Source organism: Marmota monax, unplaced genomic scaffold (assembly GCF_021218885.2).
Source record: "Marmota monax isolate L192 unplaced genomic scaffold, Marmota_monax_Labrador192_F-V1.1 WCK01_AAM20220418_F8-fsc00086, whole genome shotgun sequence".
In the NCBI taxonomy this organism is placed as follows: Eukaryota; Metazoa; Chordata; class Mammalia; order Rodentia; family Sciuridae; genus Marmota; species Marmota monax.
Window position 1 is genome coordinate 6,283,825 of NW_026693086.1, and position 13,087 is coordinate 6,296,911.

Here is a 13,087-nt window from a genome sequence, read left to right on the forward strand (position 1 = left end):
TCGAGTCACAAGACTCGAGGAAGGGCGGAGCTAATCTGACGTAACCCAATCCAAGATTTGAGGGCGGTTACATATTACCTATCCCCGGAATTTAACTCCGCCCTTCGCTTTGACGTATTCTTGCCAACCTATCAACTACTGAGCCCGTGGGGGGTGAGGGGAAGGGGGCGGGGAGTGGGAGGAGGCAGAGAGAGGAAGGAGGCGTAGGCTGAGGAGGAAGAGGGAGGAGGGGTAGGGAAGTCCTGGCGGAGAAGAGGCCCAAGACTCCAAAGGAGACAACGGGAGAGTGCGCTGGAGTTCCCTGGCTCCCCAACGGCCGTTCCGGATTTCCTAAGGCACAAATCAGACAGAGACGGAGGAAAGGAGGAAAAGACTTTTATGTCGGCGGACAGAGAAGCTCTACCCGTCACCGGTGCCTCACATCCGGGACTTTGGAGGGCTGGCCCCGCGGCCCCGCCCCCCCCTCGCACCTTTCATGGCGACCGGAGGCGGAGGCTGGAGGAGCTGGGCCTGGAGGAGGCCCCTTTAAATCTCCTTAAAGGGGTGGCCACCGAACTCGGCAGACTCCAACGCCAGCCTTAAAGGGGAAACGTCGAACAGAAGCTGACAAATTGAGAATTGTGCTGTTGGAAGAATTGGGGCGAGTGGGATTTCCCACCTTTACCTCCTCCTACGCAAGAAGTCCTTTAAATTCAGCTTAAAGGGGAAGTGGCCGTTTGTGGAGGACTAGAAACAAACTCCTGATCCCTTAAAGGGAGGGCCGGCTGTGTGAAGGACCCTGGACTCCTTAAAGGGGTGGCCTCTTTTAGCCGGAGGACTTAAGACACTTTTAAAGGGGAGGTCTGCGTTTCGGGTCGAGCTTTCGGCCCCTTTTAAAGGGGCGGCCCTTCCTCTTCCTCGGGGAGACTTGCCTCGACCCCTGGCAGGGGGCGGCCACCGCAGTAGGCCAGCCGGACAGTGTTGGGTCGTCTTAAAGGGGCCAGGGGCTGGACAACTTAAGGCCTCACCTTAAAGGGACGGCCACTCGTTTCGCCTTCTCGGCCCAGTCGGCCCCACAGGGGGGGCCCTCGGGCTTGTCGCCCCGGGGGCGGCGCCGGCTCTCGGGGCCTTGGCCTTGGGGCAAGCTCGGGGCCAGCAGATCCTGCTTTAAAGGGGAAGCCGTGGCCCTCTCGTCCCTGTGCAGCCGCCAGCGCCGCGCCTGCGACCCCGGGCCTGCCGACAGGCCGCTTCAGGCCCCGCCGCCTCCGGATGCGGCGCTGAGGGCCGTCACCATGGAGACGGCCGCGGCCCCGGGCCCGGGCTGGGCAGCTGAGGGGGAGCGGCGACGGAGGCGCTGCTCGCGCCGAGACCGAGACCGAGAGCAGCGGCGCCGCCGAGGTCCAGGCGGCGACGCGCCCCGGGCCTTGTTAGCCGCCCCGCGCGGTTCTTCGTCCTCGTCGTCACCGCCGCCGCCCACCAGGCCCTGGTCGTCAGCTTCGTCTGGAGAACGGCCCGGAGGCCCGAGACGGCGGCGGCCCCGTCCTAGGCCTCGGCCCCCGCGACCCCGAGCTCGGAAGCGGCCCGCCGGCTCGGGAAGCCGCGGGGAGGAGGAAGAGGAGGAGGAGGAGGGGGGCGCAGACGACGGGGAAGCTGAGGAGGAGCCTGAGGAGGAAGAAGAAGAGGAGGAGGACTTGATCGATGGCTTCGCCATCGCTAGCTTCGCCAGCCTCGAGGCCTTGCAGGTGGGGCCTTTTGGGGTTGGGGACCTTTGGGGGTTTCAGAGGGCAGAGAGAAGGGTACAGTGCCTAGAGTGGGTGGGGTTGAGGGGGGAATGCTGGCACCCCAAACCAGAGCAACCGGCTCCTCTGGCCAGGCTCTGCCCCACCCTGGGTGGGAGGAGGTAGAGCTAGTCTCCAGGGACCAACCAGGTTACTGGGCCTGAGAGGCACTTTGGCGGCCTGGTCACCCCTAGAGAAGTGGGGAGGTTTTCTTTTTCCATCCACTTCAGTCCCACCTCCTCCTCCACAGAAGGATGCATCTCTTCAGCCCCCAGAGCGACTGGAACATCGGCTGAAGCATTCTGGGAAACGGAAGAGGGGGGGCTCCAGTGGGGCCACTGGAGAGCCAGGGGACAGCTCTGATCGGGAGCCTGGCCGGCCCCCTGGGGATCGGGCCCGCAAATGGCCCAATAAGCGGAGAAGGAAAGAGGTGAGGTGTCCCAAATCCCCATCCTTTAACACTCTTTGGGTAGAGTGTCTAACATTGATTGGTTTTCTGTCAGCAGTGCATCCTAAACACTAACACTAACCTCAGAGTCTAAGGGCAAAGAGGAAAGGGTACAGCAGATTTGAACCCCCAGCTTCCCCCTATCCAGGTCTGACCCAAGATTTGTCTGCAGTCAGACTCACCTGCTTTTGGTTGGTTCTACATTGGTTTCAGATGCATTGATGATTTTAAGAGACATATCAAAGGAACTTATTTGAATCATAAATTACATGTGGACCCTTGAGGTGGTGGTAGGAAAGAAAAGTGTCGGCAATTAGATACCTAGAATTAAGCTTGAGAAAAGCTATACAAGGCCAGATCTGGAAGAGGTATGGAAGAGATGCTGCAGAAACCCACATGAGGAAACCACTCTTTCTGTCTGGGGGATGGGAGGAGGGTTGTGGTTAGGGAAAGCCCCCTAGGATGACTTAGGCCCTGAAGTAGTCAGAAGTTTGCTAAGAGGAGAAATGGAGAAAAGTTGTTTGGGGTCAACATGCATAAATGTAAGAACCTGGTGTATTTAGAAAATGACAGGAGAATGGGGATGGGCACTAGCCAGAGAAGCAGCTACAAAAAGAGGTTGAAAATAGATCATGAGAGACCTTGAATGCCTTGCCGGGAGTTGAGACTTTATCCAGTTGCCTGGCCAGTCAGCCTCCCTTACCTCTGGACTCTGGTCTTTCTCAGGCCTTCTCCCGTCACTCTCTGGAAGCTGGATACATAGTAAGTGCTATCTACCTGTCCTGGCTCCTCCCCCCACCCCTTGGGCCTCATTTCTCTTCCCTATCCTGACACCATTCTCTTTTCCTTCTCCCCAGTGTGATGCGGAAAGTGATCTGGATGAGAGGGTGAGTGGAGTTAGAACTTGCTGGGCGGGCAGAGTCCCCAGCTTGGAAGATGGACTGCAGCTTAAAGGCCTACATGCAGCAGACAGGCTCATCTTGAGTGGGGAACATGGGTTAGGTTGAGCCTGGATTGGTCTTTTGGGAGAAAAATGGGGGACTTGGGAGGGCAAGTGGCCAGCTAACCAGAGAAAGAAAGTCCATGTCTTGGTGAGCCATCCTTTCTAAACCTCTTGGAGCTACCACTGGTTCATGGACATTCAGAATGACTGGAACACAGTTGGTCTTTCCCACTGGCCATTAGTCACCTCTTACAATTTGAGTTTCATGGATGAGAGTCTGAGCCGAGATGTTTATCATGGCAGTAAGGACACTAAACCATTGTAAACAGTGTAGGAACTTATCTTTTAGAGGTATTTTGGTTTACAATTAGAGTTGATTTGCTTGACTTGTAGTAACATGTCCTGGCAGGTAGTACTGTACACAACTGTGTAACTACTCCTAAAAGTAGTAAAATTTGCATTTCCTGATGTATGCCTTGTTTTCCTTCAAAAGTTGACTGGACAGGGACTGTGGTGCAGGGAGTTGTTGTCCATTTTAAGGGGATGGCCACTATCCATTTCTAGCAAACTATTGCCACATGAGAATGGGGACAAGAAAACCTGAGTCTGGGTTCTTAATGAGGAGTCTCCAGGTTTCAAAATCTTCGCAGTTAGTTAAAAGATTTTTGCTAATGGTGGTGGACCAAACAATCTATAAATCAGGTTGTCCTGGGGGCCAGCAGTTAGTGATATCTGACATTTTTGCTTTGATTTCCTGTTTTTCTGACACTTCAGTACTGCCTTGATTCAGTTCTCCTTGCCTAGCAAATTCTCAGGCTCAGCAATTTACTTCTTTCTCCAAGCTTAGGCCTCCTAGTACCCACAATAAGGAGGATCTCAGCTAAGCTAATGGAGTAAACTTGCTATTATCACCTGTTTCTGGCAGTCTCCAGAGGCTGTTGTTGTTTCCTAGGTGGAGGCCTGGACCACCTACAACTTAATTCTCTCCTTCTACTTCTTCCCTAGGTCTCCGATGATGACCTTGACCCATCCTTTACTGTCTCAACCAGCAAAGGTTGGTACAAGGGTGGGATGGAAGCAAGGGAGGGAGATCGGGTGAGCATGAGCCTCTACTGAGCATGTCTGCCATCCTGCCCTCACAGCCTCGGGCCCCCACGGCGCCTTCAATGGGAACTGTGAAGCAAAACTCTCCGTGGTCCCTAAAGTGTCGGGCCTGGAGCGGAGCCAGGAGCAGCCCCCAGGGCCCGACCCGCTGCTAGTGCCTTTCCCCCCAAAGGAACCACCGCCTCCACCAGCCCCTCGGCCTCCTGTCTCACCCCCAGCACCCTTGCCGGCCACCCCCAGTCTGCCACCCCCACCCCAACCCCAGCTGCAGCTTCGGGTCTCGCCCTTCGGCCTCCGCACTTCTCCCTATGGCAGCAGCCTGGACCTCAGCACTGGCAGGTGAGTGGTCCAAGGGTTTGCTGTGATCTTGGATGGGCATGGATATTTTGGCGCCAACCCTTGGCACTCTGTAACTGGGACATGGGATGATACCTGTGGGTGTGACTTGAAAAAGGATTCTGAGGCTGAAAAGTTTGAGAGACATTCGGTGAAGTAAATTTTAAAGAGATTACTGCAGGACTTATATGAGCCCTTTATATATATATTTATGTGCAGGGTAATCCTGTTTGATCTGTTACCCAATTTTTTTTTTTTTTTTTTTTTTTTTTTTACTGGTGAGAATTTTTCATAAGGCATATCTGCTAGGAATAGTGTGTTCTTTGGAACATACTTTGGGAAATGCTGACATGATGATAAAGAGTGCTGGCTTTGGTGTCAGTCAGACCTGAATTGAAATTATTGCTCTGCCGCTTATTGGCTGTGTGATTTTTGACAAGTCATTTAACCCCTCTGAGCCTCAATTTCCTTTTTTTCTGGGAAATGAAATAATAATGGTACCTTCATCCTAAAGCTGTTGTGAGGATTGATTCTGAGTGAATGCAGTGTTTCCCAAAGTGTGTACACTCATAAGTGGGGATGTGGAATGATGACAGATCTTAACCTGAGTAAACTACGAAATAGTCATTTTAGCTGTTATGTGCTTTAGCAAAATACCTCAAATCCTTGATTTCACGTGGTATTGCTTAGGGTGAGGTTAAAAAAGAAAGTTAAGCTATAGAAAGAAGTAAGTGGTGTAGTACAGATGGTTGCGTGGCTGTGGCAACACTTCGGGAAGGTGGTGTGAAATGTTTGGAGACTTGCATTAGCTTACGAAGCAGGTGCCAGCACTTGGCCTGCAGTAAGTGCTCACCAAAGGGTAAGAATTATTGACGTTCTTGTTATTGATGCTGTAACTGTTGTTGTCATCATCATTATCATTGTTGTTATTATTGAGAAAACTAAGGCTCAGAGAGGGGCAGTGACTTGCTCAAGGTCACCCAGGGTGTTCATGGCAAGATGGGCCTAGAATTCAGGTCTCCTGAATCCCAGGACAGGCCAACATGGTGCTGCTTCCACTATCTTAGGGTGGGAACCCAGGTGGCCTGTTGTAATTAAGCGTCAAAATGAGTGATCTGTTTTGTGGTGTAGTTGAGTCAGAAAAGGGAAAGTCATATGGCTGGATATGGCAGTGGCAGCTCTGTGGAAGAAGAGACGTAGAGAAGGAGAAGATGGGGTTGTCGGGAGTGGGAGGCACCTCAGTCTGAGGATGGGTTCCCTGGGGGAGTTCCTGGGGGCCAGGTTCTGCCATCTTCCGTGTTGGAGAACCAGGGTCACGGTATCACCCAGGCTTCTGACCCCCTCCCGTCAGAGCTGGCACCTCCCAACCCCCTCACTCATCTCCCCACTTCTCTCCCCAGCTCTTCACGGCCGCCCCCCAAGGCCCCGGCCCCTCCCGTGGCTCAGCCTCCCCCCTCATCATCCTCTTCGTCCTCTTCCTCCTCATCTGCCTCCTCCTCGTCCGCGCAGCTCACCCACCGGCCCCCGACGCCCTCACTGCCCCTGCCTTTGTCCACCCACGGCTTCCCCCCCCATGGGCTGCGGGCCCCCCCACCACCCCACCACCCCTCCTTGTTCTCCCCTGGCCCCACCCTGCCCCCTCCCCCACCCCTGCTGCAGGTGCCAGGGCACCCTGGGGCCTCAGCCGCTAACGCCCTTTCTGGTGAGTTTGGGGTCCTGGCCGGGGGGTGGGGGGCCATGGCCCCAAGCTCGGGCCCAATTGGCTTTGGGGCATCTGGGCCTCAGCAGACAGCAGGGCTTGAGGAGGGACTGGCTCAAGGCCAGAGGGAAGGCCAGTCACTTGGGCCCAAGGAGGCTGACTTGGTGGCCACAGAAGTTAAAGCCTTCTACCCCTCCCCTCCCACAGAGCAGGACCTGATCGGCCAGGACCTGAACTCTCGCTACCTGAATGCCCAGGGTGGCCCTGAGGTGGTGGGGGCAGGGGGCTCGGCCCGGCCCCTGGCCTTCCAGTTCCACCAGCACAACCACCAGCACCAGCACACCCACCAGCACACCCACCAGCACTTCACCCCTTATCCCCCGGGCCTGCTGCCACCCCACGGCCCCCACATGGTGAGCTCCTCATTGGGCCAGTCGATGAAGCTCAGAGACCTGGCGGGAGGGTGCGGCTTCCAGGGGAAGGCCCTGGGTCCCTGGCTGGCAGCTTACTCTTCCCTTCTCTTCCCTAGTTTGAGAAATACCCAGGAAAGATGGAAGGCCTTTTCCGACATAATGTGAGTGTGTGTGTGTGTATGTGTGTGTGTGTGTGTGTGTGTAGTGTGGGCATGAATGCATCACTACGTGTGGCCCTGACTGTTCAGGTCCAGTCTCCAGCCCCAAAAGCAAGAGTCTTGAACCTGGGAAAGCTTCCTGGAGGGTTTAGGGTGGAGGCCAGAGGACTGATGGGCAGACCAGACCTGGGCTGCACCTCCACTCCCTGCTTGGACTAGTCCCCTTCTCTCCACAGCCGTACACGGCCTTCCCTCCCGCAGTGCCCGGGCTACCTCCGGGCCTCCCGCCGGCTGTCTCCTTTGGCTCCCTGCAGGGGGCCTTCCAGCCCAAGGTGAGCTCCCAATCTAGACGCTGTTGCCACCTTCTGTCCTTTACAAACCTAGACTCCCTGGATCCACATACCTTTTTCCCACTTCCCAAAACCATGCCTAGACTCCTGCCCTCCCTTCTGGACCCAGGTTTTTGCACAGCCATGCTCCTTTGCTGTCCCATACCCCAGCTTGGTTCTAGACTCCTTGTATGCTTGGTGCCAGCTCTCCAGTCTGATCCCTCCACTCCCCTTTCCCAGAGCACGAACCCTGAGCTGCCACCACGACTGGGGCCAGTGCCGAGCGGGCTCCCCCAGAAGGGGACACAGGTGAGGGGGGCCAGGGCAGGTCCTGGGGGAGCTAGAACGTGTGTTGACGGGAGAGCAAGGTTGTCTTAAGAGTGAACCACTGGCTTTTTCTCCTTAATACATGATTGGGGTGTTCTTGGGTATCTAAGGAAAGAGAATTTATATAAACATCAGGAATTCCCAGACATGAAGAATAGGAATTTCTTGAGATTGTCCTAGGAATAAGATAATTACCAGGACACTATTTTGTTCTTTGGTTTTGTTTTTTGTGGTGCTTGGGGATCAAGCCCAGGGCTTCACCCATATATTGTACTGTTGAACTGCACCCCAGCCCAAGGACAGTGGTTTTTGTAGGGGTTTTCAAATTTAAGTCATAGAACTTTTTAATTTTTTCCCAAATGACATCATACCAGGAAGCCCTGTCCATAAAACAGTTAAGATAAGCTTCCTCTTTGTGAAGTGGCTGGGGGAGCCAGAGCCGTCTCTTCCCCTTGGCATTTGTAGCAGGCTTAGACCCATGGCTCTGGGAACATTGTGAAAAGCATAGAATGTGTTTCTTAGAGGATAGACTAGTCCAGATGTTTATCAACTTCTTAAAGGGTGTCTTAATCTAAATAAATCTTAAACAGACCCCCATTACATAAAGCTGTTAATAGGATAGCTTATCTGGTTGAGAAATCTGTCCTCCTGCTCGGGCCACCCCCTACGTGGCCTAAAAGGGCACTTCCCTGGGGCCAGGTTCAGAACTTGGTGCTGGAGAAGAGATGCCTGGAGTGGGAGAGATGGGAAAGGAGTTTTGACAAAGGCTGGAAAGGTTAGAGGCATAGAGTCTCAGGGAAGTATCTGGGGGTGAGTGGGTACAATGGAGATGAGACACCCAGGTCAGTAAACAGGTCTGAATCGCCTCCAATCTCTCCTTTGCCATCCCCAGATCCCCGACCATTTCCGGCCACCTTTGAGGGTGAGTTTGGTGAAGACCTCAGGCTGCATGAGGCTGGGGGCTGGTGTGTCAGCGTGTTTGGCTGAATGGGTGGGTCCTATTCGGGAAAGAGTGAGAAGCTTAAAACGTGGAGGCAGCCAGATATGAAACAGTAGAAAGTGAAGGTCTTCGAAGTTGTAGACCTGAGCTCAGATGTAACTGGCCATGGGACCTTGGGCAAGACAGTTTCTCTCTCTGAGCCTCAGTTTCCTAGGCTTTAAAATGAACCTAGTCATCCCTCAATTTTAGGGATGATGAGTGGGGATGTTGTGTGGCAAGGCTGGGCCCAGGACCAGGCTTGGAGTGGGTGATGAGTGAACATTCTTTCCTTCCCTTTGCCTTTGGTCATCCTGGGGCGGCAGAAACCAGGGAAGTGGTGTGCCATGCACGTACGCGTGGCTTACATGATCCTGAGACACCAGGAAAAGATGAAGGTACTGGGGCTGGAGGGCTGGGGAGTGGATTTGAGAGTCAGGGGTGGCCTGAGCTATGGGCATCTACCTTCAACAAAGTACAGCAGAATCTTGACCAGAAACATTCTCTCCTATCCTGTCACTACTGAGCAGTTAGCACCTGTGTTCTCTGGCTAAATACAAGGATGGTCAGAGAAGGTTCTGAGAGAGGCAGGGGCTAACACCCAAGTCCCCTCTTAGTGCCAGCCAGCCCTTGGAGGGGAGATAAGGGTGGGAGAGCAAGAAGCAGGGACTTAAGAGACACAGAAAAAAAGCACAAAGTGGCTCCTCACTCACTGCCCCTCTCCCGGTGTGCCATGCAGGGTGAATCCCACAAGCTTGACTTTCGGAACGACCTCCTGCCCTGCCTTCCGGGTCCCTATGGGGCCCTGCCCCCTGGGCAGGAGCTCTCCCACCCGGCCTCTCTCTTCACTGCGACTGGTGAGTCTGGCCAGCCCTCTCAGGGCCTGAAGTTTCCCATCTATAGCTGAGGCCCACTTTGCACCCACTTAGCCTCATCAGAGTCTCCCACCTCTCTGCCCAGGTGCCGTCCACGCTGCAGCCAACCCTTTCACGGCAGCTCCCGGGGCCCACGGACCCTTCCTGAGCCCCAGCACCCACATTGGTAAGAGCCAAGGGCATGTTGGGCAACCCAGGCCTTGTCTCCGACTTCCAAATGTTCTTGAGCTGGGGATGGAAATTAGACTCAAGGCAGCTAGAATGGGGTAGACCTGGTTCCATTTGCTTTGTGATCTTGGGCAAGTTTCTCTACTACCCGCTCTAAACTGTGATTTCCTTATCTGTGGAAGGGATAGGAAAGGCCAGGGTGATTCTCAGTTTCTACCAGCTCAGACCCCTATCTCTAAAGTAGCCAGTGGTAGGTGGTAGCGTGCCACCTGGGAGAGGAGGGTGGAGGAGGGAGGCTGTGTAGGCCCAGAGGAGAGCATGACCCTGACTCCTAAGGAACTTGGAGGCTTTGGGGGAGAGATTACCTGGGTGTGGGGGAACAAGAAGGCTTTGAGCCTGTTGGCATAGAGGCATTCCTGGCTGGGGAAACTGTGAAGTTCCCATGGGAGGATAGGCTAGTTGTTCTGATGGCTGTGTGATACGCATGAAAATTAGGGTCAGGCTGGGAACGGCTCTGCATGTCAGGTGGGGAGAAGTCTGCAGGGGAATAGCTTGCTGCAGAGGTGAGATCTGCTAAGGTGGTGTAAGGGAAAGGGAGAAGAGTTTGACCTCTGGTGTCAGAGAGACCCCAGGTTGATGGTTTCACTCACAACTAGATGACCGTTGGCAAGTCATTTCACCTCTCTGAGCCTGTTTCATCTTAAAAGTGAGAATGATCCAAACTGCCTCATGGGGCTTGTTGTAAGGCTAAGTGACATGATGCATGTCAGAGTTCAGTGCCTTGCCTGGACCATGGAAATGCTCAGCACATGGTGGCTAAAACAAGCAACTTAAGGGCTCTGGCCAGTTTGCTGACCTGCCTCTTCCCTGCCAGTTCTAAACACCTGCTCAGAGTTGGCTACCCCATGCTCTGACCATCCCCCTTTTCTCCCACAGATCCTTTTGGGCGTCCCACAAGCTTCGCCTCCTTGGCTGCCCTCTCCAACGGGGCCTTTGGAGGCCTGGGCAGCCCCACATTCAGTGAGTGCTGGGTAGGGTGGGTGGGGTGGGTGGGGCTGCATCACTGGGGTTGCATGCTCAGGCAGGGCCTGAGGGGATGCCTGCATGGGGCCTCCCCCTGCTGGCCCATGTCACTTTCTATCTACTTCACCCTCTGCCCAGACTCCGGCGCCGTCTTTGCCCAGAAAGAAAGCCCAGGGGCCCCACCAGCCTTCGCTTCCCCCCCAGACCCATGGGGCCGCCTACACCGCAGTCCTCTGGCCTTTCCTGCCTGGGTCCGGCCCCCTGAGGCCGCCCGGACACCAGGCTCAGACAAGGAGCGGCCTGTGGAGCGGAGGGAGCCCTCTATCACCAAGGAGGAGAAGGACAGGTCTGCCTCCCCAGCCCCACTGCCGCTCTCCGCCACCCCCCCCCCCAGTCTCTTGGCCTCTGTGGATACCTTCATTCTCTTCCTCTGTGCCTGCCCCCCACCAGGGACCTACCCTTCTCTCGGCCCCAGCTCCGCGTTTCTCCTGCTACTCCCAAGGCCCGGGCTGGTGAGGAAGGGGCCCGGCCAGCCAAGGAATCTGTGCGGGTAAAGGAAGAGCGGAAGGAAGAGGCTGCTGCCGCCGCAGCCGCTGCCGCCGCCGCTGCCGCTGCTGCTGCCGCCGCTGCAGCCACTGGGCCACAGGGCCTTCACCTGCTGTTCGAGAGGCCCCGGCCACCCCCTTTTCTGGGCCCCAGTCCACCAGAGCGCTGTGCGAGCTTCCTGGAGTCAACCTGGTTGGCAGGGCCCCCACGCCTTGCTAGGCCACCCCGCTTCTATGAGGCGGGTGAGGAGCTGACTGGACCAGGGGCGGTGGCTGCTGCCCGCCTCTATGGTCTAGAGCCTGCTCATCCCCTGCTATATAGCCGCTTGGCACCACCACCACCACCTGCTGCGGCTCCGGGAACCCCTCACCTTCTCAGCAAAACTCCACCAGGAGCCCTTTTGGGGGCACCACCTCCGCTCGTGCCCGCCCCCCGGCCCAGTTCCCCACCTAGAGCCCCTGGCCCAGCCCGGGCTGACAGGTGAGGGGAGGGGAGGGGCAGGGGCAAAGCTCTATCCCCCCACCCTTTCCTTTTGAAAAGGTCCTAGGGCTGAGGTTTTAAGCCAGGGCTGAAGGGCAAAGGTCATGACCTCATGGCCATTTCTGAGGTCATGGACCTGGGAGCAGAATCCCCAACCCTCATGAGGTTAAGTATCATGGAGTGTGGGGTCACTGGGAGGGTAGAGGTCACAAGCCTCTAGAGCGAGGTATGTGTGTACATGAGTTTGGGGGTCATTTCAGAGGTCATGGCTCAGACCTCCTGAGGTGCACCATTGCCCCCTTTAAGGGCCTCTAGGCCCTTGACCTGCCTCCCCAAGGGCTCATAAGCCAGAGGCCAAAGTGCCCCCCCTCCCGTTCACCTACCACCCAAGTCCTCATGCCCTTCTAGGGCTGGGAGAGGAGGGGCCAAAGGAAAGGGGGTTCCATGTACATATTACCCCTTCCCGCATAGCCCCCAGACCTTTTGTACATTTTTACAGGGGTGCCCCTCCCAACAGTCCCCTTCCTGGTTAATTAAATCCTCAGACTGGTGCTGTGTTCCTAGCCTCTGGCCTCTCTGTGGGGGAAGGGGGATTTGTAGGGGAGAGCCGGGAGGGGACAGGCAGGAACCCAGGGCTTGTCCCTGGGAATGTGGGGTCTAGCAGGAGGTGGACCAACAGGGGAATGGACCTAGGGACCTAGGCTGGAGGGAAGGATAAAATCCTTCCTGCTTGGCTGACAGCCCAGGTTCCCCCCAACTTGTTCCTGTTAACTCTGTGCCCCCAGCTCCAAAAGGCTCAACCTCTAAGCCCAGACTCCACCTCTTAATGGCTCAGTCCCTCTCTTTCCCAGTTTCCAAGTGCCCCCAGGACTCCTGGGCCCTGCTCCACAGAACCCTGTTCTCCAGAACCCTGCCCCAGGCTGGAGGGGGGGCAGAGAAGGTCACCATGTACCACACACCAAAGAAGGGGGTTGGCCCAGGGGTGGGCGACACAGGCAGCTTCTTAAGCAGCCTCATGGCAGCAGCCCCAGCCTTCCCAAAGCAGAGGCACCTCCAGGCTGGGGCCCGACCTAAGGCAGGGCTCACTTTAACAAAACCATAACGTTGACTTTTTCCCCAGGTGGGGCTTATTCTGTAACATGACTTGCGGATATTTATATAAAAATGAGTGTTACAATGAGGCCCCCTGGCTCCTCCTTCAGTCTGTATGGGTTGCTTGGTGGGGGTTGGACTTGTTCTTGCTGTAAAGGAGGGATGAGATCAATACTGGCCATCTCCTGACAGATATCCCCCCATCTGGGGGAGCTGTTCAGGTTCTGAATGGGTGGGTGAGTTGGACAATGAAGTTTTTGCATTACTTTTCTACAACTTAGGAATTCACTTAAGATTGAAATTATACAGAGACATTGAACAAAGGATCTAATTTCCTCTTCACCTGATGCCAGCCTTTCTCAAATCGACTCCTTCCCCATGGTAGCCACAGTTAATCATTTCTTGTCTGTTAC

General features: G+C 55.4%; 1 protein-coding gene across 2 annotated transcripts; it reads left to right on the forward strand.

Moving 5' to 3' along the window:
• Positions 1 to 182: 182 nt before the first annotated feature.
• On the forward strand, positions 183 to 12,763 carry Fbrs (fibrosin). Of its 2 annotated transcripts, XM_046454402.2 has the most exons (18): positions 183 to 1,721; positions 2,008 to 2,187; positions 2,932 to 2,967; positions 3,063 to 3,092; positions 4,154 to 4,202; positions 4,291 to 4,591; positions 5,989 to 6,290; positions 6,495 to 6,700; positions 6,817 to 6,861; positions 7,095 to 7,190; positions 7,428 to 7,496; positions 8,407 to 8,436; positions 8,817 to 8,888; positions 9,230 to 9,347; positions 9,451 to 9,531; positions 10,470 to 10,553; positions 10,695 to 10,902; positions 11,007 to 12,763. In XM_046454402.2, the coding sequence occupies exons 1-18, from the start codon at positions 1,272 to 1,274 to the stop codon at positions 11,584 to 11,586; spliced, it is 2,937 nt and encodes a 978-aa protein (XP_046310358.1). In that variant the 5' UTR covers positions 183 to 1,271; the 3' UTR covers positions 11,587 to 12,763. The 2 variants fall into 2 exon arrangements, with proteins under 2 accessions (XP_046310358.1, XP_046310359.1); XM_046454403.2 differs by lacking the exon at positions 6,817 to 6,861.
• The last annotated feature ends 324 nt before the right edge of the window (positions 12,764 to 13,087 follow it).